This window comes from Myotis lucifugus, unplaced genomic scaffold, assembly GCF_000147115.1.
Source record: "Myotis lucifugus unplaced genomic scaffold, Myoluc2.0 scaffold_204, whole genome shotgun sequence".
NCBI lineage: Eukaryota > Metazoa > Chordata > Mammalia > Chiroptera > Vespertilionidae > Myotis > Myotis lucifugus.
In genome coordinates this window covers 1,878,503-1,906,246 of record NW_005871252.1, presented here as the reverse complement: position 1 = coordinate 1,906,246, position 27,744 = coordinate 1,878,503, and the positions used below count along the sequence as shown (strand labels likewise).

The 27,744-nt window shown below is 46.5% G+C and overlaps 1 protein-coding gene across 6 annotated transcripts in view; it reads right to left on the bottom strand.

Annotated features, from left to right (window-relative positions):
* Positions 1-340: 340 nt before the first annotated feature.
* The window catches only part of ANXA2 (annexin A2), a 43,537-nt gene continuing 16,133 nt past the window's right edge, over positions 341-27,744 (bottom strand). For 5 of the 6 annotated variants that reach the window (XM_006097513.3, XM_006097514.3, XM_023761262.1 and 2 more), the window contains 10 exons: positions 15,075-15,169; positions 11,784-11,897; positions 8,694-8,784; positions 7,696-7,775; positions 6,268-6,327; positions 4,606-4,699; positions 3,975-4,070; positions 3,001-3,059; positions 1,765-1,887; positions 341-705 (listed from right to left, as the gene is read on the bottom strand). In XM_006097513.3, the coding sequence (XP_006097575.1) occupies positions 646-705; positions 1,765-1,887; positions 3,001-3,059; positions 3,975-4,070; positions 4,606-4,699; positions 6,268-6,327; positions 7,696-7,775; positions 8,694-8,784; positions 11,784-11,897; positions 15,075-15,169 (872 nt within the window). In that variant the 3' untranslated portion in view covers positions 341-645. Of the gene's footprint in view, positions 706-1,764; positions 1,888-3,000; positions 3,060-3,974; positions 4,071-4,605; positions 4,700-6,267; positions 6,328-7,695; positions 7,776-8,693; positions 8,785-11,783; positions 11,901-15,074; positions 15,170-27,744 lie in introns of all 6 variants that reach the window. The other variant, XM_023761263.1, reaches the window with a different exon arrangement.

Here is a 27,744-nt window from a genome sequence, read left to right as displayed (position 1 = left end):
AGTTCTAGAGGCTTCAGTCTCTAGGGCAGCGGTTCTCAACCTGTGGGTCGCGACCCCTTTGGGGGTCAAACGACCCTTTCACATGGGTCGCCTAAGACCATTGGAAAACACATATATAATTACATATTGTTTTTGTGATTAATCACTATGCTTTAATTATGTTCAATTTGTAACAATGAAATTGGGGGTCACCACAACATGAGGAACTGTATTACAGGGTCGTGGCATTAGGAAGGTTGAGAACCACTGCTCTAGGTACAGGCTTACCAGCTGAACCACACGGCCCTCAGGGATGTTTGATTTTTAAACAATTAAATTAAAAGCAAGGTCAACAAAGTGATTGGTTCTAAAGTAAAAATTCAGTTTATTCATCTGTTTACGACACAGTACACAAGAGGCAAAGTGTTTCACATCATAGATTTCACTTCCAACTCTTGGAATGTTCATTTCTTTGGCTAAAAGGAGAGATCAAATGGGAAAGCCAGGCAATGCTTAGGCAACTGAGATAAGGTGAGGCAGAAGCAATGCTAACGGCATCCTCACAGGGACGGGCACAGGGACGGGCACTAGCCGCAAGCAGATTTCCTAGAACTGTTAGCTAGAAGCATAGGAGCACCACTCCTGGATGCATGGGCCCCCGCGGGCTCAGTCATCCCCACCACACAGGTACAGCAGCGCTTTCTGGTAGTCACCCTTGGTGTCTTGCTGCAAATGGTCAAAGAGAAAAAGGAAATTCAGTATTAAAAAAAGATCCAAACTTCGCCATAATATACAGGCAGAGCCAGTGCACACAGAGCTTCTCCCAAATTAACAGAGAAGACTCTGCAGGACCTGCCTAGATACAAAGGCCCGGAAGGCCACACCCAAACCATCATCACCACCACGACCACCGCCATCATCATCATCACCATCACCATTACCACCACCACCACCATCATCATCATCACCGGAGGACCCTCAGGGAATGTGGCCTGGGGGAGACTTTCAAGTCACATTATTACCACAAGGGTTGAGCAAATGTGAGGTACTGGGGGCTCATATGGTACGTGACTGCTCTAACTGCCCTGACACCACCACTTTCTCCCTGGTCCTCCCCCTTCCAGAGAAGGTGGCGTCCTTTCCTGCCTCATAGTACTGTTTCCTAAATTCTTAAGGTCACACGGAAATAAGCTGGTGAAGTAAAGAAACAATGACTAGGAGTCTAACTGGGACCTAAACTTTTACACATATGCCCTAATACACCTGGGCACAGCTAACCCACTTCTAAATTCATCCTTGTAACCAGACCTGCCTCTGGAAACGTCAGGATCTAAAAAGGGATTGCAATGCCTGTCTGTACTACACACAGTGGGACCACTGTGAAGGCCATTACTGGTTACATATGAATTCTCCATCTCTCCAAAACAGAGACTAAACTGGCGGGAGAGATGGGCGTTCTGGGTCAATGCCCCAGGCCAATCACAGAGGATTTTCCAAGAAATGGAAATATAATAAATGTAAAATGTAATTGATCTAAATCTCTTGAGGATGTCAGCAGCTCTTACAGGGTCATCATCAGGAACACCAATTACATTGTAGAATAACACATGTGGGAAACACAAAACATCTGCCTGTTCTATAGGATTCCAGGACAAATGGCACTTTCAAAATAAATCCCTGATATTTGGTGACTATCTCTTCCCCAGTGAATTAGCAAACACAGACCCTCCCCGGGGTCCCGGGCCCCCCAAGGGCAGTGGGGGCGACGCGGCACCGTGGGCTCACCTGGATGTAATAGTACAGGGACTTGCCGTACTTCCTCTTGAATTCAGACCTGATCTTCAACATGTCCACTTCACTGCGGGAGATCATGATTCTGATCAGGACCTTGTCGCGTGTCCCCTTGCCCTGAAAGTCAAGGCAACATTCCAAGTTACATTCCCTGAGAGCAATGCTAACCACAAACCGATCAGCACGTTTTCTTGCCCCTGGAACTGATCTGGATTCCTGATGCCGCTCCCTAAGAGATCACAAATGGAGCAGTGTGACTATTCCCTGAAGAGAAAATGAGCATGAAACACAGCAGGGTGATGTCAGCACGGACTCCCACGTGTGCATTCACTGAACGCGGGCTGAGCACTAAGCACTGCAAGGCTTGGCTCAACGAGTGCGAGTTTGCACATGTAACAAATAGGTTCTGGCTCTCCGGGGCTCAGAGAGGCCACACTGTCACGTTTCCATCGTTGCCCTGTGCCAGGGTGCATGGCATGAGCAGAAAGACCACTGAGTTTACTGGCAGAGCCTCAGACCATGGGCGCCAAGGTAAGGGTCATATTTTACATGAGCCTGAGGAGAGAGGGGGAGAGGCAGTTTGGACAAGGGGGTGAGCCAGGAAGAAGTGGGTGGGCCTGGAAGATGGAAAGAACCGGGCACATGTGAGGCATGGACAATGGGATGGGACTGTGGGAAGAGATGCTTCATTCAAGGGACAGTGGCTGGGCTGGCTTTGGAGTCCGTAGACCCAAGTTCTAATCTGGCTATGGAACCTCCCGCAAGCTGAAGCTCTCTGAGCTCCAGCCTCCTCACCTATAAAGAAAATAATAACAATAAAACAATAAGCCTCAGGCTCTTTGGTAATTATTTAAGTTCATGTAAGTTACACAATGTCTATCACATCGTGGTTGCTTAACAGTCTCTCCCTCCCTTGCTGGTTTTCTCTCAGAGGTGATAGGAGGGAATCACTGAGAAACCTGAGCAGGAGTCAGGCGCAACCATCCCCTGGCTCTCTCTCTCCCAGGTGCTTTGTTTTCTGCCTGTACACAAACACGTGTTCGAGTGGTTGGAGAGTGAGAAGATGGATTGGTGGCTTCCTCGCCTGTCGAATGCAGCCACAGCTGGCTGGTGCGCTTTGCACCGAGACCTCGGGGCTCCTCCCTCCATCACTAGGCAGGGGACTTAGTTTGGGGACATGGAAGAAGAGCCTGGTGTGGAAACCTAGACCTCTCAGCCCGCTGCCCTTACCTTCATGGAGTCGTACAGTCGGTCAGCAAAATACAGGGGCTTGTTCTGGACACACTGGACTGTGGGGAGAAGCAAAGGGGTCAGTTACTCCTCTGTCCACTAGGGGGGAATTAGGCTCTGACCTGGGCACACACCAGACGACCTGAATGGGCTGCAAAACGGGAGGGTCTGAGAAACATCAGGGACCCTGTGCGGCACTCAGCCCCCTGAGGGAACACCGGGGACCCTGTGGGCACTCAGCCCCCTGAGGGAACACTGGGACCCTGTGGGCACTCAGCCCCCTGAGGGAACACCGGGGACCCTGTGGGGCACTCAGCCCCCTGAGGGAACACCGGGGACCCTGTGCGGCACTCAGCCCCCTGAGGGAACACCGGGGACCCTGTGCGGCACTCAGCCCCCTGAGGGAACACCGGGGACCCTGTGCGGCACTCAGCCCCCTGAGGGAACACCGGGGACCCTGTGTGGCACTCAGCCCCCTGAGGGAACACCGGGACCCTGTGGGCACTCAGCCCCCTGAGGGAACACCGGGACCCTGTGGGCACTCAGCCCCCTGAGGGAACACCGGGGACCCTGTGCAGCACTCAGCTCCCTGAGGCTGTATACTGGGGACCCTGTGTGGCACTCAGCCCCCTGAGGGAACACCGGGGACCCTGTGTGGCACTCAGCCCCCTGAGGGAACACCGGGGACCCTGTGTGGCACTCAGCCCCCTGAGGGAACACCGGGACCCTGTGGGCACTCAGCCCCCTGAGGGAACACCGGGACCCTGTGTGGCACTCAGCTCCCTGAGGCTGTACACTGGGGACCCTGTGTGGCACTCAGCCCCTGAGGCTGTACACTGGGGACTCTGAGGCCACAGAAACCCAGGGACAATGAGAACGTCTCCAACAGAGCCCTTTCTCTTGTTACTTTTGCGTCAGCAGTTTACTGAGAGCAGATGTCCACCGGGGATGGGGGACCAACCACACTTACTCACCCAGGTTCAGGAAAGCATTTTCCAGGTCTCCCTTGACCTCCTTCTTGATGCTCTCCAACATGTCATAAGGGCTGTAGCTCTTGTACCTGTCAAATACTAAGGAAAAGCAACAAGTAATTACTAAAACGGAGCCACCAAAGCTGTCAATGAGCACCCACATGGTTATATACCACAATTGAAAAAAAACAAAAAAGAAAATAATCATCGCAGCATCCTAAGGGCTAAGGGGTTACCATGGTAACCAGAGCTGACATTGTACCAGTTGCCCTGGGACAACTATCCCGGGCACGTGGCCTGAATGGCACGGCCTGGGCCATGTTTGAACATCTCCATCTCCCCTGAGTGGAACCCATTCTATCTGGAAGCCACAGGAAGTAATAGGTAGCACCCAGCCAAGTCCATTACTTCAACACACGTAGCAGAACAGAAGGATCCTCAGACAAGAAGGGGCAGCAAGCTAAAGCACCGGACCATGGGAACTACTTAGGGGAAACACGGATCCACAATGGGAGAGAAGGGCAAATGGATCTGGGGAGGGAAACAGGGGGTGCCATGTGGAGAGTGGACTTGGCTCTGGCAGATGTGAGCCCCAACACCGACACCCGGGGCTCCCGGAGCGCACAGCACCCACCTTTCTGGAGGTGGAACACACTGCGCTCGGTCATGATGCTGATCCACTTGGGAACATCAGTTCCTTTCCTCTTCACTCCAGCATCATAGAGATCCTACGAGCACAACCCACCAGGAAAGGTAACTACAGGATCCACAGCCAGTCATAGAAACGTCATGTGAAAACACTAAAACCTATACATTCAAAACGCCAAGTGAGAAAGGATGACTGTGCTACAGACGTGGGGAAAAGGATGAAAAGGGCGGAAGTTTTCATCAAGAGCAGGCTTCCCTAGACACAGACAGATCGTCATGAGACTAGATTGTTCGTGAGGCCAGCACTGCCCAAATCTCCTTCCTTGAACACTGGAAGGACTGAGGGCTTCTATGCACATAGAGAAGGACACACAAGCATTCCTAGCACACCCAGCCCTCCTTCCCTGTTGGCACCATAACAGCAAGTAAGCCAGTGGCCAAATACTGAAGGTCCAGTGCCCACACCTGAGTTTCTTAGAGACTCCGGAAATGACGGAGCTGAGAAAGGAGCCAGGCCAACCTTATCTTCAGCTTCTGGAAAATTTAAAGGCTATCAATAACACGAACAATGGTGGGGAGGGTGGGGGAGAGGCGTATGCAAGGGTAGATACTCATTCCGTGACCATTCATTATCCGGAAATCGTAAAACCCACCTTCTATTACTTTATTTAAAAACCTTCTCCACCACTTGCTAAAAGTACAGTGTAAAATATATTGAAATTTAAAACTAAAATGAATCTAAATAAATTTTGTTCTGCAGCTCTTCTGAATGTTCTGAGATAGCTATTGACACCCGGGAAAGGCACATAGCTCAGAGCGATGTGAATCAGCTTCACAAGTCGTTCGCGGGGAATATGCGACTAGAACCAGAAAGAGTTCTGCTGGGCTCCCCCTTTTGGCCCAGCTGTGCCTCCCCCATCTCCTTCGGCTTTCCTTATCATTTACTCTGCTGGCGTTCACTGTAGCAAATGCACACCAGTGCGCACAGCTCACCACACCCTGCAGAAACTGGCACATACACACATACACACACACACACACACACACACACACACACACACACACAAAGCCTAAAGGAGCATGTGAGTCAGGTATGGATCCTGTAATTACCACCAGTGGTGTAAGGGGATGCCCGTTAACCAGTGCTCCCAGAAAGTGTAAATGAAGCCCACAAACTCTCTGACATTCCACCCTTCCCCTCCCTCGGACTGTGGACCGGACAGTGACTCACTTCCAGTGAACAGAGCAGGACAGAAGTGACTGTGTGACTCCTGAGATCAGACCACAGAGCATGTGGATTCCTCCTTGCTTCTCCCATGATCACTCAATCAGGGAAAGCTGGCTGCCATGTTGTGAGGACACTCAAGCAGCCATGCAGAGTCCATGTGGAGAGATGCCAAGGCCTCTGCCAAGAGTCCTGTGGGTGGCCCTCAGGTGCCAGCAGCCCTGGTCAACATTTTGTGTGGCCCTGAGCCAGAACCACCCAGCCAGGCCACTCACTAATTCCTGACCCGAGAGGCAATAAATGGTTACCGTTTTCAGCCACTCTGATTGGAGGTAATCTGTTACACATCGTAGATAATTATTATACAAACTTTCCAGAGGCTTCCCAGAAAACAGAAACCCACAACAGCACTCAGGCACCTACCCGGGCATCTTGGTCAATCAGCTCATAATCGATGACAGATCCGTCCTCTGCTCTTCTACCCTACAGAGGAAAAGTTAACAACATCAAATATACTCCTTTGCACATTTTAATGCTATTTTTCTCTCCAAGTCATGTAAGCCATTATTTAATTCACTGAACAAATACCCACTTAAAATTTTTCTTCACTTTGAAGTCTAGACCAGACCAAGGATGGATAAAATAGTTGAGGAAGTGGAGTGGGGGCTGTGTTTCTCAGTACCCAGTCCTGGGCTAAGCCCCTTACAGAACATCCCCTCTCGAAAAAGAAAAAGAAGCTAACGATCCTGAGTTTCTCCCCTCAGAGCGTAGAGTCCAGATGGAAAACAAGCATGGCCCACATGAAAAAGCACAGCAATCTCTGGCTCTAAGATGTGAAATGCCAAGTGAGGGAGGATCTGTCAGGGAGTAGAGCCAGCAAGGTCTGCGGACAGTGGGGACGGCGGAGGTGAGCCTGGAAGGATGGCAGCCGGGCTCGTGAAGGGCAGGGGAGAAAGCCACTGGGAGCAGCACCAGCAGGGAGGCTGAGACCCAGCGGCACGGGGGAGGGAGGTGATGCCGGCTGCAGCAGGTGAGAGGAGGGAATCCCAGGAAGATCAAGTAGGGAGAACCAGGGTGCAGGGGACTCTTTTAAAAAGCAGAAAGCCTGGATTTGATGCCGCTGAAATGGTTTTTGATCAGGGGAATAAAATGGTGAAAATGAATTGCAAAAAAGACCAGTGGATGGCGGCAGGCAGGGCGGTGGAAGGGAGCAGAGCCAGGGAGGCGGCTCGGAGCTGCCCCAGGGATGGAGATGCGAGTGGGCAGGAGGCAGCATCCAATCGGTCACTTGTCCTCAGCTTCCTGGGGAAAAGAATTTCTCTTCCCTCCCTGGCACGTAGGCTTTAAACTGCATACGGGTCAGAACTCAGATTCAGAAAGGAAATGCCTTTCACCCTCATTAATGTGTTAACATTAGCAAACAAACAAAGGCCTCCAAACCCCGCTCCAGGCAAAAGACTACACAGGCCAATCCTCTCATCAGAAGTGAGAGCAGGTGAAAGAAACAACAGGGTCGCTTCCACTGGGTCCTAGGTGACCACAGAGAGAGGCAAAGCGACCTTCCTCAAGTCACGTGGCAAGAGCTGGCACATAAGTCCAGGCCAGGACGTGAGAGCCGCCCATCCCTCCTCTGGCCCACAAGTCCACCTGACCACGCCGTTTTGCTGGATAAAAATCCCATCACAAAAGAATGACAACTCTGCAGGGACAGGGCAAACCCACTGTCGGAAATGCAGCTGCCGTTTCTGGTGCGGGCACAGAGGACTGAGTTAATTCACTCTCAAGTATAAAATGAGGTATGGGACTTGCCTTGGGAAGAAGCAAGAACAAAGAAATAAACCGGAAACCAACCTTCGCGAGGGCAACCATCAGCTTGCGGAAGTCGCCAGATGTGTCGGAAATAATGTCCTTCTCCAGATCAGTCTTGTACACTTGGAAAGCAACACACGTGGGTTACGCTTCCTGCCTGTGCAGCCAGCCAGCCACTCCACCCACCCCTGCCCAGAGCCTCTGAAAAGCAGAGATGCCTGGGCAGCACGGCTGTACCTGCCCAAGTGTAAGTGGATTTCCTAGAATGAACAGAACCCTCATCAACCCAGAGCCAGTGTTCTTTCTTATCAGTAACAAGGGGCAGACCGAGTTGGATCATAGATCAGATCATGCTCAAGCTCACCTTTGATCAGTGACCCCTTCTGTAACTGAAATATTGGTTCCCACCCTGCTTGACTAGGAATACTCATTCTGAACATAAAAAAAATTGAAGGGCTACACACACACACACACACACACACACACACACACACGTGCTTTATTATCCACTGAGCAAGAAAATGCACAATGGCAGAAACTAGTAAGATTCAAGTAGTACTTGTGAGTTAATTTCCATTATTCAAAATAGCATCTATATTGAAAAACAGAACACATACCCATGTAAGCTGCATCATTTATCCTACCCACAGCCTCCTATACTGCTCAGTGCACACAGGTCCCCCTGTCTCTCACAACAATCTCTGGGTCCACAGGTGGGAACCCCTGATCGGAGGCTGGGTGGCACCCAATAAATGAAAACCATGTGTACCTTCCACTTCTCCCCATCTCACCTTTTCAATAGATTTTGATTTCTCTCCTGCCTGTCCTTCTGTAGAAGTTCTAGTGGAAGGTAATAATCAAAACCCTGGCCATAAGCAGATGGAGGAGAGGGACCCGGACCACGGCAAACCCCTGGGCAAAGGGTAGGCACTTCTGCATCCGTAACCAGGCCTCCTACACTGAACAATGGCCCAGAGAGCTATGATGGGGGCTAGAGAAGCTGGGCTGAGAGGAGGTATCACAGAAGCAGGGCTACTCACTTTCCTTGTAGACTCTGTTAATTTCCTGCAGCTCCTGGTTGGTCCTGGAGCAGATGATCTCAATGAGAGAGTCCTCATCCGTGCCCAGCCCCTGTGAACCAGGCAGGACAAATGTCAGCAGGCAAGTCCTCCTGGCCATTAGCTTTCCCTGATCTCAACCAGGTAAACTGCAGACATGACCAGGTCGCATGCTCCCTTCTGCATCCTACTGAGGGATCTGTACTGTATTCCTCAGCACAAGCTAATGTTATTTTCTATTCTTTTAAAAAATGCTTCACCTGAATACAAGATGGTATGACATATTTGAGTTCAACTATATTAAATATATTTTTTATAGCGAATAGGGGGAGACAGCAAAATGTTAAAAGTGGTTGCCTTTTGGTGATTGGTTTATAAAATGGGTAACTGTTTCTTATTCCCATTTTTCTTTATTTTTCGATTTCTATAATCACCCACTATTTTAATAGATGGGAAAATAACTTTCTTTACTAAACAATTCTGGTCAGTAATTTAAAATAAAGAAATGTAGAGATTTCATGTTATCATTTCCAGCCAACATCGTCAGATTTAAATTAAGTCTTTTTTTTTTTAACCAGAAATAGGTAGAGATAAGATGAAATTTCTAGCTTCGCCTCTTTGAAATGTAAAATTGGGTTAATGTTAAAAATTTCATTCTTGTATTTCCATTTTTGCTTGATTACTATGCACTCTTCGGGCATTTTAGGGAAGCAAAAGGAAATAATGAAGTGCCAAATAAACCTAGACATCAACACTTTATTAAGGAATAAGAATTTGCTGGGTGATGTATTCAAATTTAATATATACACTTTTGAGCGAGCCAGACAGCTTGAAAGGACGCAATGAAACATGTATTTCAAAGCTAGCTTCATGATCAAAGTCAAGATTTAATAATCAGGACTCTCTAATACTTGTCTTTCTGAATATGGAAATATCACTTTGAACTAAGTGGAATTACAACTGTTTAAAATGTAAATCAATTATAAGGTGTTACTACAATAAGAAACTTCCTGATCCACATGAAAAGTATGTCAGCTATTAATTAACTTATTAGAGTTTATATGCCCCTGAAAAGTGGTTTGTGTAATATAAACTAAGCCTCAGGTTAATGGTTAATTTTGAATTTTATTCTTAATCTAATCTGTGAGCCAATGCCTCTTCCTCCAGAGTTTTTCATCACAATTCATAGAGGTTCCAAGCAAAGTCAAAATTTATTTTCTTCTTAGCCAAGGGTCTACAAAGCATTCTATGCAAGTGCTACAGAATGACTACCAAACATCTTCAAATATTGCAGAGGGCAGTTTTTCCATCTAACAATAACTCATGCATTGGAGGAAATGCATGCAGACATGCAACGTAAGGTGTGTTTTCCTCCACCACTGAGATACCAGTGCTAACATCTGGACATTCCAATAGTGGTTTTATCTCTATATTTAAAGGTGACCTTGGCAATTTCTAAAACTGGGCCCAGCTTTCCCCTGACTGTCCACAGTTCCTATCACAAGGACAACTTCTCCTGTAACACATGGCAGTATCGCCACTGGTATCGCCAGAAGTCAAAACAAAATTTTTTTAAAAGCACAGTTCAGCTGATGTCACTTCAAGCTTTATGGATTTCAGAGGGGTACTCGGCTGTGAGGGCTAATGGAAGAGCTGGCACCAGGTCAAAGAGTTAGAAGTCAAAGCACCTTTCATTGGGCCCAATCACAAGATTACCACGGTGACTGACAGCTCAAACAGGTCCGTCTCATGTCACTAATCCTGGTAATAGATACTAGTGAAACGGCATGAGTCACAGCTAATGAGTTCCTGATGAAAATAAGATACACGGATGTGCAGTGATGATGGTCAGAAGACACCTCGGAGAGGCCAACTCATCGATGGCTCCAAAGGTCCCTGGCTTGGTTTTCAGGGAGAGTTCTTTTTATCCAGCGGGATCATGGCGTGTTGTTGACTTTTATCATTCTTAATCAGATCTTCCCTGCAATATAGCCGACTTAGGAAACTCAGGGCAAGACTGCTCAGATAAACTAGAGAAGGAAGGAAGATCTCACCACAAACCTTTCAGCAGCCTGGAGCCACCTATCGAGTTCACCACCCTGGACATGCCCGGGTGGGAAGCTGCCTCCCTCGAGAGGGGCTCTCTGGGGAAAGGGATGACAACCGAACTGTGACATCAGCTCTGGTGACAGGCTCGGTCTCTTCATAGTTCAGGGACAGTGACACCGTAGAAAACGCACTCTGACTTAGAATAAAAAATCAGAACTACAGCTTTCTCCCTAAGGGGAGGCTTTCCCCAGGTCTGTCAGCAGAGGGCAGTATCTGATTACTCAAAGTGTTGCAGCCCCACACTATGAAAGGGTCGTTTTGTGCTTTGCAGGAACATGCATTTATGTGTATGCATCTGTTACATCTGTATACTGCTTGATGTTTTAGGTGCACACCAAATTCAGGGTGTTTCCAAACTGGGATTCTGACGCTGTAACTTAAACTAAACTTCCATGTTCAAAAATATCTTCGAAAAGAAAAACAAGAGGAAATATGTGCTACAATACTTTGAAAGAAACGCAGGTACCACTCACGATCTGAAATCACTCTTTCTATGCACTGTGATGTTCTGATTTTGCCCGAATTTGAATTAAACAATAGGATTGACAAGGAGGTCAGGAAAAGAAACACCCAAGAACATGGGCAGAATTTGCAAGCATCACTGAACAAAAGCTCTGAGTTTTACTTTTGCCTCAAATATCAAAACAAATCTTTTCCAAGGAGGAAGTGCAATCAAGGAAGTAGTTTTTCCAAATGGTACTTCAATTGCCCAGGTGCCAAGCAGTAGCAGCTGGTAACTGACTTCTCAGCATCATGAAATTTCTTTACAAGCTTAAAAAAAAGTAATTGAAATATTTTTGGTACAAATCTTAAGACTTATCGCTTCAGTTCATTAAAAAAAAAAAAAGATGGTTCCAAATGAGAATTCAACAAAACCGAAAATCACCCACTTATACTCAGAAAGCTGTAATTCACAAATATTAACGGCAGACTCAGCTGAGATTACACCCCACACGTGCCTACCTTCATGGAGGCCTTCAGCTCGGAAGCATCGTACTGAGCAGGTGTTTTCAAGAGGCCCAGAATCACGGTCTCCAGGTGGCCGGACAAGGCTGACTTGAGTGCTGACGCAAGTTCCTTCAGGGAAAAAACATGGAAATCATGGTTGGTAACCAATATTCAGAGAGGGGTGTGTATTTGGGAAGCAGGTTGTGATTCTGTGACTATTCAGGGTCTTGGATCAAACTATCCCTCAGCCGCAGGCCCTTCAACAGATGCAGGTGTCAGAAACCAAAGGCTCAGACCTTCCCCTGACAAAACCCCTTCAAACCCAAGCTGATGGTGCCTCCTCGCCCAGGCATTACAAGGAAACCAGAGCAGGATGCAATTCCTCAGGAAGCGACAAGTGGGAGGGCAGTGTCCAATACACCCGCACGTGGCCGGAGCCGGCGGAAGACGGGCACTTTCTGGGGTCAGGGCCTCTGCCAAGAAGGAGCTGGTTTGCGTGGAGAGCAGGGACGTCGTGACCTACAGATACCGTCCTGTGAAAGGTGTTGGTACAGCTGTGCCAAAGGTGGCTCCTGAACGTATCCAGAAGGGACCGTGGCTGGAAGGGGCTCATGAAGCCTTCCTATGCAGAACACCTCACCCAAGACCGAGAAAATGCCGCTTTGTTCATGCCACGTTGGGATGGGCTGGTAGTGACGATGGAGACTAAAGCCCCCCGATGACCTCTCTGATGTCCCCACTGCATGCTATTTCTCAAGGGTTCCACTGTCACATTAACACAGATTTTAACTCATGAGTCGGTGGCACCCATGGATGCAGACAGATACCCCAAAATTCAATGCTGCTCTTAAGGATGCTTCCTCGGGATTACGTTGCCTACAAATCATGAGCACTGGGTGACAATGCACTCTGCTGTTTTAATTATTTTCTCCTCCTTTCCCTTTCCCCCTCCTCTTCTCTCCCTTCTTCCTTTCTCTCCTGCTTGCCAACAGCACCCCATGGCATCTACAGTGTCCAGACCCTAGAGGTGCTTGTGGGCGCTAAGAGGTGATGAGAGAATCTTCTCACGTCATTCACAGAGGTTGAAAACTGAGATGGATCATCCTAGAAGTGATCCGGCCCAACCTTTCCAACACCGACTTTCTCCCGCTTCCCGCCAGCCTAGTTACACACGGCACGTAGGAGGGGACATTAAAAGCAACACCTTCCAATTATAGCACCAATTTTCCAACTTGGAACTTTGAGGTTAGGTAATTCCAAACTTAGCCTACCCTGGCCACTCCCCTCTCTCTACCTGTTCTCTGTTCAAACCTCAAATAGCATTTGTGGTCCTACTGACGTCTTCCGCTTCTATTATAAACACCCATGAGCGCTCAGCTTCCTCTGCTCCTAATGTCTAGCACAAGGCTCTGCAATAACAGAAACTCCAGATATGTCTGATAAATAAAACATAATCTCTCCCTATACGGAGAAACCTGGCAGCTGGATCTGCTTGAGCGAGAAAGCAACACAAAACCAGCCCTCTCTCCCAGCTGCTGTTCACTCCTACCAGCTCTGACCATGCTGCTCAAATTTATCACCTCAGCAGCCTCAGCCCCTAGCCCTAACGTCATCTGCAAGACAGGGCTTTCTCCTTTCTTATGCAAACAACTCCTTCAAAGCCATGAGGTTCTGCATCCAGGGTTTCCTTCAGAAACTACAAGCAGTTTATGCATCTTTCTGTAAAAGATGGGCATTCTTGCCTTAACCGGTTTGGCTCAGTGGATAGAGCATCGGCCTGCGGACTCAAGGGTCCCGGGTTCGATTCTGGTCAAGGGCATGTACCTTGGTTGCAGGCACATCTCCAGTAGGGAGTGTGCAGGAGGCAGCTGATCAATGTTTCTCTCTCACTGATGTTTCTAACTCTCTATCCCTCTCCCTTCCTCTCTGTAAAAAATCAATAAAATATATTAAAAAAAAAAAAAGATGGGCATTCTTCTTAGCCCAGGGCTGAGAAGCACCAAGAAGCAGCAGGACAGCGAGCTGTCTCCAGCACACAGCAAAGCTGGGGAGGCCACTGAACCCATCATGATTCTGGTCATCTCTTCCCTCCAACAGGGTATGAAGAGCTTTGTCCTCCATCTAACTTAAAATTAAGACCAAGGCTTCTATATTTCCGTGCACCCCTATGTGTGTTCCAAGACCCCACCCTGTGGGTGACAGCTGAGGAGCAATTATAGGCACACTGTCCAAAGAGGTGGGCCTTCTATGCCAACCGAAACTCATTCCAGCTCACAGATCCCGTTGGGAAACTGGAGAAATGATACGCTCCCCTCGTGCCTCAGTGCAAAAGATCACTATAAGTCTATTGGGAGAAGAATGTTAAAGCACGAGATGAAAGAAGCGATACCTTCCTGTGTATGTCTTTTCCGACTGGTTCAGGAGGTGGGGGTTGAAGCAGTAACTTGGCTTGACCTGCACCTCCCGGAACCCTGGTGGTCATGTCAACCCCGAGGGCAGAAATGTCTCCCAGAATGCACCCGGCTCAGCTCCACTTGGCCTCGAGTGAAAGCCATAAGTCAAACAGGAGCCGCAGGAAGCCACGCTTACTGCACCATCCCAGAATAAATCAAAAGCTTTTAATAGCAAGAAGTTAAAAATAAAGCAGCCCATCCTTAAAAATAAAGTTTCCTAACACTGTGACAAAATAAAGGATGAATAAGTCCGGGCTGTTCTTTAATCACTAGTGGGCAAGCAGGAGAGAAAGCACACAAAGACCTTTACAGAGTGGGAACATGGCATGCTGAAGATAGCCTGGGACACCGACTGAACCACGAAGCCCGTTCATTGCAAAGCTCTTAGAATGCAAGTGTTGTTGTTTTTAAAACACAAGAGGAACGGCTCAGGATCAATGCTTGGTGGAGGCTAGTGTCCAAAGATAAATTAAAAAACATCTTATCAAGAGCCCACAGAAGTCATAAAGATGAAACGAGTTGCTGCTATATGTGGAGAACGACATGCCTGGCGCGACAGAGGCATTCAGTAAGTGGCACCTGTTATGGTTACTCCTTATGCTTTCTAACTTTCTATTCCCGGAGCGGCCCCCTCCCCACACCCTGGGTAAAGGCTCCACGCACTCCAGGGCCACATGTATGCAAGTTGTGACTCTTACAAGGATGTAAGAGGGAAACCTTGGATCCCCAAGGGTTCCAGAAGGCTCTTGCTGGTACAAGCCAGAATTCATGAAAAGAAAAAGCAATGGCTGCAAACATGATTTTAAAAAGAAATTCAATAAGGAATGCCCTCCATCCCCCAAACTGTCCGTACCTTTTTGGTCCTTCTCTGGTAGGCGAAGGCAATATCCTGTCTCTGCTCATTGCTGCGGTTGGTCAAAATGTTGACGATGGTGACCTCATCCACCCCTATGGAAATACAAGTTATGAAGAGTTAACAACATACTCTAGTCCCCTGGGCTTATAGAGAAGCTTTTAAATAGAGTTTTTAAAATAAAAACTTACATCCTCTTTTCCAAACAAAAATGCCAGGACATCAAAATTTGTTCTCTTTTTGCCAGCACCCTCCACCCAATATGTATACCCCCTTTTCTTTTTTTTCCTGACTACTTCAAACCTCAAGCCTAAATGGACCATTTAAATATTTTTATTTTTTAAAAAACGGTTTAATTCATAAATAGGTTTCTGGAATCAACAGTAGGAGGTGCATTTGTGGGGTTTGGGCAGTCAGATGGAACACAAAGATGTAGGAGGATTTTAAATGAAGGTCCCCAAATTGCCATTTAAATGAGGACTTAATAGACAGTAACTGGGAACCGAATTAATAGAGACAATTATTTATATTTATTGCGGGAGTATGACTATATAATCAGCTAGGTATAATTTCTATAATTATAGGAACTGTCATGACAAATGAGTCATATTTAATATGGCAGTTGTATTTTAATAGCATAATTGATTAATACAATCATACTTATTGAAGACTAAATTGTTTTGTAAGGAAAATAAATGTTCCACTGCTTTTCATCTTCAACAGGCAATTTTAATAATCAATTTTATAACTTTATTAAAAAGAATAAGTGTTTTAATCTAAATTAAATCTAAATTGGGAGTTCTGAAGTGCCACCAAAATATTTTAGCGCCTATTTTAATTGGAACATGTGTATTTACACAGATAAGCAATGCCTTCTGGTGTCTGAAAGTTTCCTATTCAATGTCAGAAATACTCCTAACAGGCCATTTACCTTCAGAAAGCCCAATTTTAAGAATTCAGAGAGTGAAAGGTCTCTCTCTTAACTGAATATGAACTTTGTTTAATGGAGTCTTTGCCATAACTGCACAGGTACTTCTTGGGTGAGAGAGCAGAGCAGCTATGCCTACAAGGTCACATGGCAACTGCAAGCAGCCTGGCCTAGAGGTAGCCAGGAGTCCCAAAGCCACAGGAAGGTCAGAACTGGGATGCTCTGAGGCAGTCCATGAGCAGACTGACAGAGGTCCCCTCAACTCTCAAGCATGTTAGAATGGTCAAAAAGCAGAAAGTTAGAATTTCTGGGAATAAAAATAAAAGTGAGCTCATACCAATAAGTGAGTCAGTATGTTAACTGCAGCATCTATTACTTTAGCTCTGGTTTTTTGGAGTATCCAGTGTCAACATAGAAACCCAACTGCTGTATGGGAGGTTCAGTTCCAAAGATGCTTACTTCAGCATTGTGTATAATACCAAAAAATCAAAGGAGGAAAAACCTATGTCCATTAAGAGACAGATTAAGTAAATGTTTTTTTGATCATATAATGGGGTACTACATAGTCAATTAAAATGATGCCATAAAATATTAATGAGCCCTAGCTGGTTTGGCTCAGTGGATAGAGCACCGGCCTGTGGACTAAAGGGTCCCAGGTTCAATTCTAGCCAAGAGCACATGAGAGGGTTGCGGGCTCGAACCCCAGTGTGGGGTATGCAGGAGGCAACCAATCAATGATTCTCTCTCATCATTGATGTTTCTATCTTTCTATCCCTCTCCCTTCCTCTCTGAAATCAATAAAAATATTTTAAAAATAAATAAAATAAAATGTTTATTGACATGGGAAAATACTCACAATATATTGTGAAGTATAAAATGAAAAAACAGGTTGTAAAACAGTATACCCAGTATAACCTAATTTTAGTAAGATACATATTGCATGTATAAGAAAATACCTAAAAGCTTTTATACCGAAATTTTAATAGTGTCATGTGAGTGATGGAATTATGGATAAAGTTCTCTTTCTTTTCATTACTTCAAAGTTCACCATAATGACCATAAAAGGTTTTTTTTTAATATACTGTGAGTGACATGCATTCATTGTTCTAACACCAACTCGTGATTTCACTTCAACAGACTCCTGGAATGGTTCAAAATACATTAATTAATAAAATACGATGTGCAAAATAATTAGGAGCCCGATCTATGTAATTCTCTCTGGTTTCTAAAACATCCTAACAACTGTCTTATGTAATCACCCAGTGGGGAGAGCTATTTCTCTTCCTAGTCGATAGATGAATACAGCGAACTCAGATTGAGGCCCAGCTGTGCACATGTCACCTGTATGAACATCTGCCCTCTGTGGGTCTCACACCTGCACAGGTAAGGGGCTTAAACAATGACCTCCAGTTCTGCTTCCACGAAACACTAACAGACAGAATCGAGCTTCCATATATTTAGTTTCAATTAGGTATGGGCAGGGTAGAGTTATCCAAAGACTCGTTGAAGTCAGGACCTACTTTAGTGATATGTGTCTGGGCATGTGCACCTGCATGCATGCCTAACCACACATGTGTGCTCCCTGGCCAGCGGGCTCTCTCTGTCTCTATTCTGTGGTTCTAACTCTAAATTAGGAAAACCACTTATTATGTACATGTTTGTTTGTTTTTTGCTTTATACTTAACTTTCTTACCCAAGTCTGAAAATGCAGAACAACAGCAAAATACAGTTGTATCCTCTAACCTCAATTCTAATAGCTCCTGAAATCAATTTGGGGCTGCTGAACTGAACACATACCAACAACACAGATCCATAAAAAACGATCCTCCCTTGGGAACAAATGCAGTTAGGTTTGTGTCAGAATGTGGCCCGGCCCACTTGAATTAGGATCACCGGGAGCACCTATTAAAAACACAGTGTCCCGGGCCCCACCTGAGATCTACTGACTAAAGGCTCTCTGGGACTCTGGACCCAGGAAGCAGCATTTCAACCACCTCCCTGGGGATTATTTAAGAATCACCACGGGAGACGGCTGAGCATCGGGCGCAGACTGGAAGCTCTTTAGAAATCTGCCCATGTACAAGACTCGCAAGTACGCTTCCACCATCCGCTTCTGTCAGGTTCGGGGTCACCTACAATTTTAGGGAAAGAAATGTTTACCTCTGTCCCAACAACCCAGGGAAGAAATAACACCTGAAAAGAGTCTACCACACAGACCGCAGCGCAGTCATGCTCTTAAGTCAACCAGATTTTTGCTTTTCAGTTCATAGCACCGGCTCAGTGAGTCAGAATTCAATCCAATTACTGGAAATCCCCATGAAGAGCCTGGGTAGTTAACCTGAGTCTCACCTAGGAGGCAGCCGCTGCTGTGGTCTGAAGAAATCTAAATGCATTTTACCTAAATTATTTACCAAGCACACCGCCTGCTGCGATGCAGCTTCCGACAAGCAGGGACGCCTTACCAGGGAACACTCCAACGCTTGACAAAAATGCTAATGCAGAGGAATTAAACGGAAGATATTTCTCCAAGTGGAAGCCCACTCCCCCTTCTGAGCACCTCACCTACGTCAGCTATTTCTGCCATACCACTGTCTGCACGTTTCAAATTGAGCTGGAAGGATGAAAGAACCATGGAGCCCATGATCAATTGCCCACTCGAAGCCACTCCAGGCATGTCCTGGGTCAGGACACCAGAATACGCATATCTGTTTGTGGAACTTAAGCATCTTATCTTCAGAGGACTGCTGCTTCCTCCTGACCTGCCATCATGATGGGTGAGGCAGTTTATTCCTGTGGAAAACAGTCCAGTCCAGGTGGAAGCTGCAAGGGTCATCCGGTTACTCACCATTCCTGCCCAGGATGCAGCTGAAGGATGAGGACTGAACACTCCGCTCCCTACACCAGCACAATCATCGTCCACAATGGACAGAGTGCAGTCCGCAGGGAAAGCTTTGACTAATGTAACCCGGGCACAGATGCCCGGGGGACGAGGCGCGGCCTCTCTGCATTTGTACTTTTTATTTTGATGGCTCACGTTCCAGTGTGTAGGGAAGTGTTTGCTGGCTGGAAGGGCCCAGGATCTAAACAAAACTGTGTGGCTCGGGCAAAAACATAGGGAAAAAACAACAAACCCGGATAATGTTTCTTTCCTATCCCACTGTACTTGTGTTTGATGTGGACAGTCACAAAGTACTCTAAGCAAAGGCGCACACTGGGAAACAGTGAGTTGCGGGGGGGGGGGGGGGGGACCCTACAGAACGTGGGTGAGAACACAGAAATCCTGTGATCCAGGCAGATTTTTAGAAACTGATTTTCAAAACTAATAGAGGTTAAGAGTTTCACGATTGGTGAGGACCTAAGGCAAACTTTCTTGGCTCCTCATGGGAAATAGTACCATGAAGTCTGTAAGCATTTATCCCTTGAATGAAAACGGTCGGCTGTCCTCATCGGTTAACTAAGCTGTTTCCAACCCTCTGAGCTGGGCATCAGAAAGGCCAGTCACTGTCCCAAGGGCCAGTCAACCTCAATCAAGTGAGGCCACAGGGAGGTGCTGCGGACGGCCGGGCCCGAGCAGAGGAGCCTGGGGCGGTGGGTTCCTTAAACCACCGCTGTATTTTTAAAACATAAAGGACACTTGCAGCCTAAAATAATGGTTGAATCCCAAACCACAAAATCAGCCTCCCGGAGCTTCCTCCTCCTCTCTGCGGGTGGAACCCCAAGTCAGCTCGGCATCTGGCACCCATGGAAAATGTCTTTATTGTCCATGGGCAAGGATCCAAGAGGCCGTTCTGAACAGGATGCTGACTCACATCTGCCAAGACACACTGACTGCACACAGAAAATGGATCTCGTTTGTTTGATGAAGGGCTCGGAGACTCTCAGGGGAGGACTGACTGATTAGGAACTGAGGGAAAACTGCCCAGATCCTCTCCTTATCTAGATCCCGGCGAAAACTTGGCCTAGATGACTGGGCATATCGGTATCAAACCTCAGAAGAAATCATCTTTACAACAGGTCGCAGGCAGGCCACAGAGAGAGGAGAGGGCCACATCTACATAGGTGTGGACACATTTTATTTATTATCGTATCAAACCATTCACTGAGTACCTACAATGTGCCAGGCATTTTGCTAGGTGCTTTACGTAATTCTGTCATGTGATTTCACCACATCCAGGCGAGGTGGGCGATAATGTCAATCCCATTTTACCCAGGGGGAAAGCAACGCTCAGAGAAGGCAGGGGCTCCCCAAGGTCACACAGCACAGCTGGGATTCAAAGCTGGGTTAAAGACCCAGGCTCACTGAATTGGGCTATCTTGCCTCCTGTTACAGAAAATTATCCAAACTTGGAAGTAAGGCAAGAGGAAGACAGCAAGTCCTCCCAGTGTGGCCAAGAGGCCCATTCAAGCCTCCGCAGGTGCGTGCTCCCACCCACTTGCCCTGCAGGACGTGAATGGTCTTGTATCCAGCCCAGCAATCTTCCTCCAACATTCTTTACTCCACACCTATAAACACCCAGCCTCTCAAGTTCCCCGTGAACCAGCCTTATGTGAGTTAAATAAATATTTGACATGTGATCATCATCCTATATTTATGAATCCTGTTTGTACCTTTAAAAAGATTTTTTTTCATTGATTTTAGAGAAAGAGGAAAGGAGAGGGAGAGAGAAACATGGATTGGCTGCCTCCTGCATACCTCCTACTAGGGAATTGAGCCCACAACCTGGACATGTGCCCTAACTGGAATCGAACCGGTGACCTCCTGGTGCACAGGAAGATGCCCAACCAACTGAGCCAGGGCATGTTTGTACCTCTTAAAAATTATACTGATACTTCTTTATACCACACTCCTCCCCAGCCCCCCCACAGTTCCTAAAAAGGATTTGGGATAGTAATGTGTCTATATATCTACAGAACTGAACTTATTTGAACATAAAAATGAGCACATTTAGTAATCAGTAGACAGTGATTTGCCCCACTAAGTAACCATGCACGCCACCGAAGAGACCACCCAGCTGGGTTGTTTTCTTTTTCAACAGAAAGAGCTAGAAGACTTTCTTCTGAAGATAGTCATTAATAACTCAGTGGGAAAGGGGCAACAAATCACACACATACACACACACACACACACACACACTGTTGCCCAAAAGTATCCTCCCGGCCATCAGCCAGCTGTCTGGCCAGAATTCCTGCTCTCAAAGTCACCTCTTGGGATCACTCAGCAGAAGTGAGCATTCTCTCTCCAGAGAGGCTCACCAGGAGCCAGACATCCAGGTGGGCAACAGATGAAAAGGGGCGGCATCTATGTACATGGAGGCAGCAGATGTTGTGCTCTGGTAGTGAGGTGGGACTCAGAACTTACGGTCTCAGAACTCCCTATGCCTCAGTTTCTCACCCTGAGATCACGAGAAATTTTAATCCATGGGGATGCAGCAAGGACCCGCTGAGTTAATGACTGGGAGCGTGTCTACTGCCTTCTCCACTCAGCTTCTTGACTGCAGGCCTGGCTCCTGCGTGTATTCAGTTTTGGTCTATGAAAAACTAGGACAGAGAGTCCAGTTTCATGATAACTCTGGCAGTTGCCTGAGAGATGGGACAGAAAACAAGCACTGCACAGGGTGGGAGGAGACCAGGACGCTCGGCCCCTCTCCCAAGTCCGGCACAGCCAGGGGACCTGGTCCCACTCAGGGAAAGCGTCATTTAGCTAAGTCCCCAAGAAGGCTTAGGCCAGAAATCAGATTTCTATTTCCATTCTACTCTGGTCTCTCCTCATTTGAGTCCCTTAGAAAGATTTAAATACTTAGATTTGGTAATCCCACTGGATACTTAATCTAGACCCCTGTCTGCTTTCCATGCAAAATAGTATGTCTGAAATACTCTACAGCAAGCATGTCAAAATTGCGGCCCACGGGCCACATGCCTCGTTTATTTGGCCGTGTTAGCCTTGGAGTTTGACATGCTTGCTCTACAGGACCAGGGGAAAAAGACAAAGGATTCAAATCAAATAGAATCGCAAATGAAGGGCTATACGTACAGTGCCAGCACCATTCTGTGCCTGCTACTCTGCCAGCCTCTGGGGACAGAAAATTAAAAATCTGGACAGATGCAAGGGGGCCTAACATCCCTACCCTGAACTCACCCCACAGTGAACTGACTGTTTATTGACTTAGCACTGACACCAGGTAAGAATCTGGGGCCCCTGGGAGCTCAACCCATAAGCGGAACACTTCAACCCATTACACAATATCCTAGAAATATTGTCCAGACTCTACAGACTCCCCAAAAGTTAACATAAAAAAGCTCTCCTCCTAGGCTGACCGATCGGGCAAGCTCCCTGACTCTGTCCCTTCTTTCATTCTTTTCCCCATGTTCCGGATTATAGAAAGAAAGAAAGAGAAAGAAAGAAAGAAAAGAAAGAAAGAAAAGAAAAGAAAAGAAAAGAAAAGAAAAGAAAAGAAAAGAAAAGAAAAGAAAAGAAAAGAAAAGAAAAGGAAAGGAAAGGAAAGAGAGAGAGAGAGAGAGAGAGAGAGAGAGAGAGAGAGAGAGAAAGAAAGAAAGAAAGAAAGAAAGAAAGAAAGAAAGAAAGAAAGAAAGAAAGAAAGAAAGAAAGAAAGAAAGGATGGATCTGGATCCGCCCATCATCCTTGGGTGACGTGGTATTTGGATTTCCTCAGGGAGAGGCAGGCAACAATCCTTGAGAACTACCACTTAGGAAGGGAGCACAGATCCTCCAGCCATGTTTACCAGCGTCTTAGCTCCGCTTGGGCCTCTGCACCCCACCCCCATCCTCTATAGACAGAACTCAGAAAACCTGTGCTCTAAGGTGGCTGTGACTCAGCACTGGCCCTCTTTGTTCCCAGCAGTGTTGTAAGAGCAGAACTCCATGGAAAGTAAATTCGTACAAGGCAAGGCCTCGGCTGCAGGAATGCTCCCTCCTGGAGCGTGAGACACCCTGGGCCACGCGAGTCACAAGGCCTTTCTCACAAGGACACTCTCACTCTGACGTAGGGGGTCTTGCTGGTCTGGGGCCTCACCTCCTACCCCCCTCTGAGAGGAGAGAAGCTACTTTTCAGAGCCACTCAGCCCCCTGGCATCTTCTAGAGAGAGTACCGGCCCAATAGCTCTCTCAACTCAATGCATATGCCTCGGTGCGCTGGTGAGCCCGAGAGCACGTGCCCTGTCTTGCTCTCCACTGGCACGGGCTGCTGGTGCTTTGGCCACGCCGGAAATAAATCTTAAATGGTTCCACTTTTCAAACGTAAGAAAAAATGTGCAGAAACTTGCTGCAGTTACGCTTCTATACTTATGCCTTTGAGAAGGGGGAAGAACAGACCCGCTTTTGCATTCCTTCCGGAGAACACAAATACTGCTGAAATCAAAACTGGCAATAATAATAGGGCAACTCATTACCCCCTTCCAGAGAGAGAGAGACCCAAGCTGTACCAGTTTATTGGCACTTACACTAACTCCGGGGTTGTGCTGCCTCTAATTACAATCTATTTGATGTAGTCTAGATTCATCCTTTTCTCATTTAGCTGACTTTCCTTTCTAGTTATTTGGACCCATATGGTAAACCATTCACAGCTGTGTTGTACACGCCACAGTATATATTTAACCCAAGGCCAATCTAGACCACGAGACTCCTACAGATTTAAGTCTCTGAAACCTCTTGTTAATTAAGCAATATTACTACTTATGCACAGCTTTATTTGGTTTCTAACTAGACATTGAATTAAGGTAAGTAATTGTACAGTCTACCTCAAGCCAGAGCATAACACCAAGTAACCGAGCAGCGGGTGTAGGTAACATACCCAAGCACTACTGAGACCCCATCAAACTAGAAACAAAGCAGGTTTAGGAGAGTGAGCTAAATTCACTTTGTGAAAACAGATCAGGGGACTGGTACCCTCGTCGGATGCTGTCCGGATTCTGAAACTGTTCTTTGCTAGCCATGTGCCCCGCTCCCTGCACTCACTGTGTGCTCTGTGTCTGTGTGCACTAGACTATTCCGGTGAAATGTATACCTTCTCACACAGTCCCGAGGGCTGTGTAAATAAGATTAAATACAATTAGTGAAATAAAGTCCTTGCCCTCAAGGAGCTGACATTCTGGTGGGAGAGATAAATCCATATGTAAGTAATTACAACACGATGTGACAGGAGCTGTGTATGAGCATAGAAAATATTATGAGACAGACCAAGAAATGATGGATTCTGCCTCCTCCTCAAAGACAGCTTGGAGAAGAGGCTGTGTGTCAGCTGGGGCTGAGGGGTGAGGGGGAGCCAGCTGGATGTCGGGAGTGGGCTAATGCTCCCTCTAGAACAGCGGTTTTTAATTGGGGTGCCAAGGCATGCTGGTGCGCCACAAGGATTTTTAAAACATGCAAAACCTGACTATTTAGTCAGGGACATGGACCTCTTTTCCCTTAGATGGTCAAATAAGAAAATGACAATAGCTGTCCAGTGTGAGTGAATCAAAATTATACTTTTAAAGTCAGACTGGCAAAAATGTTTTTGTGGCATGCTGCAGAATTGTAGTAATTACTTCATGTGTGCCAGGAGTTGAGAAAGGTTGACAATCGCTGCTCTAGAAGGGGTGGCTCACTCCTATCAGAGCAAAGGCTCTGTTTGGGGCACCGAGCAACCTAGAAATGAAGACAGGAACAAATCTGCAATGGGTGAGGCAAGGAGGCTCATTAAAGGGGCAGATGCCACACCAGGCCAGGCGAGAGATGAGAAAGGTGGAGGGGGAGAGATGGGGAAGAGCTACTTTGGGACCTTCTGACCAGTCCGGGCCGTGCCAGCCCACAGATCTCACCCAGGCCGACTCCTCCTGGTAATCCTCCCCACTCCAGGCCTGCTCAGGGTTTGCAGTCCTTGTGTTTAACAGCAACTGATTAACCTCCGCCACAGGTGATTGCTCACACAACAAGGAAGTAGACTTTGTGTCAGATGGAGCAGGCTCCTCCCAGCATGCTCTGCACTTGGCACACACGTGTGCACACACACTTACGGCACCCTTTCTAGGAGAGAAGGCCCTCATAGTCATCTTTCCTTTTCACGATCCTCTGGCTTTTGTTTGTATCAGCATTTGAGGTTTACCCTTCGTTTCATGTCAAGGAAACACCAATTACTTAGCATGGTGTCCTCCCCGTAAAGCGTTTGAGGAGGGAGTGGGGGCAAGGTGTGGCGCAGCTTCTTAATTACACTGAAGGGAGAAGGCATTCTAAAAGGGAGGGTCAAGATCTTAATTAGCTCATTCGTTAAGTGGTGTTAGTTATCTAAAAATATCAAAGGGAAGGAAAAGGAACAAAAGGAATTTTACCCTTCTGAAGAATAACTTCATTTTAGCTCGTAATTATATGTATTGCCTTCCATTATGACGGTAAATATGTCATCATAGACAATTTTAAAAATACAGAATATATTGAAAGCACAAGGAAGGAAAAGGATCAATTACCCATAACTCCATATATCAGTTAATAATGCCTTTTTTCCTTTTTGACATAAAAAAAAGTGGTGGTGTAATCATACTGTACATACTCTCTTCTGTCCTTTTTTAATGCAACGGTCACAGTTATGGTGAATTCATATTAAAATGAGTGTTGGAAAATTATGGTGATGACTGTACAAGTCCATGAATACACGAAAAAATAGTGAATTGTACATTTCACATAGGCAAGTTGTATGGCATGTGAACTACATCAAATAAAAATGTTAAAAATTGTTCAGAAACTTTATTTTCTGGTCTCTAATATTCTACAGACATTCTATGTCATGTAGCATGAGTTACCACCATTTACTAAGTCACCCCCCAGCTAGAAGCTATCTGGGTTTTTCACTATCATAACCAATACTGACACTCACATGATTGGTACACTGAGCTCTATATGCATATCATAGTCTTCCTTCTCAATAGTTGCCTAGACGGATTTCATATTTTAAAGGACCAACTGACAACTCAAGAAAATTTAATTACGCTGTAAAATCATTAGGCACCAAAAAAAAAAAAAAAATTAGTTCCTAAAAGAACTCATTGGGCTTTACCTCTTAAAGAGAAGAAGAGAGGAACCTAAAGCAGGACCACAAACATGACAGGAGTCTGATAACAATAGAATCCCGTGTTCTGTGGCTGACATTCCCTCAGCAAAAGTCCTGGCAGGTTGGTGTCGCGTCGGGATGCTCAGGCACACAGCCTGGGGCTGGCAGAACTCTGTTCAAACCCTTTGAACCAAGGCCGAGAGACCTGGAGCATGTTAATCCTCAATGTCCCCGTGGACTGGGAGGATGGTGCACTACATCAGAGGGTGAATCTGAAGTCCACCTACGATGAGAGTTCTGAAAGTGCTTGGTGCAATGCGTGCCCATAAGGAGCATCAATAAACTCAATAAATAGCTGTAACTGGGATAATGATGATGTCAGCTGCTTGTGACCAAGCGAGAAAGCAGGAATCCAAATCTCAGCCTTGCAGACGTTTCTGCTTAGAAACTACAGTCTTTTTCTACTGACTTAGAAAGGGCCTGAAGGTATTTTTATTGCCATGGGAGTTTCAGCTGTTACCAGAGCTCCTTTGCGCAATCTTAACATTCCAGTGTGCGAAAAGCTTTCTCACGCAGGGATAAAAGCCGTCTTTGTCTCCAGCTGGTGAAAGGCACCATCTTCGTCAGATGAGTTTAACTGTTGAACCTGGAGTGTGTTCCCACGATGGCATGATGGGAAGCCCCAGGAATGTAGACACACCCAAATACTAACGAGACAGGCTGAGTTTTAGGAAAGTGGAGTGTGTGTGTGTGTGTGTGTGTGTGTGTGTGTGTGTGTGTGTGTGTTAAGGGAAACTATTTTGAGCAATGTGAAAACGCCCGGCACTAAGCAAAGATGCTAAGTGGTACTTCACAATAGCCCTGTGAGGTGGGAGCTTTGATGAGTCCTACTTACTAGTGAAAAAACTGAGGCTTAAGGAAGTTAAGTAATTTTCCAGTCACATAGCTAGTGAATTAGTGGCAGAGCCGAGATCTGAACCCATGATCACACACACTCTCATCCACTACACTCCACTGAGTAGTACTGACTGTACTGAGATAAGCCCTGCAGATTTTAGTTTATTTTCTGATTAGTGACTTCCTGGCTTCCCAACCTGGCCTTTGACAAGTACGGTCATTTACAAACACCAAAAAAAGAAGACTTTTTAAAGGTCAAATCCAGACGCTTCCTTATTCTCCCTTCCGTGATCCAGGCAGCCATTCTGGGAAGTGCCCACGGCGGCCCCCGGAACGCAAGGCTGCTGTGAGGCAGATGAAACAAAGCCGTAGGTCCTGTTAACAGGGGTGGGGAACCTTTTATCTGCCAAGAGCCATTTGGATATTTATAACGTCATTCTTGGGCCATAAAAAATTATTAACTTAAACATTAACCTGCTACAATTGGTCACACATTTAATTAATGCATTGGAAGGGCCAGACCAAATGATTTTGCAAGCCTTATTGGGCTGGATGTTCCCCACCCTGTGTTAAAACCACGGCACATAAAGAATCCTCACAGTGAAGAGGAAGTCCAGAAGGGGAAACAAGTGGTGAAATCACAGCATCACCACAGTGATCACCATGGTTCCCGGGATTCCGGGGATGGGGAAACCCCAAAGATACGTGCTTCATTAACATGAGCCCAAAAGTCGGAACTTTTACTCCCGTGGACACAGAGAACAGCGTGATGACTTGAACACGCTCTTGCTCAATTCTATCCAATCCA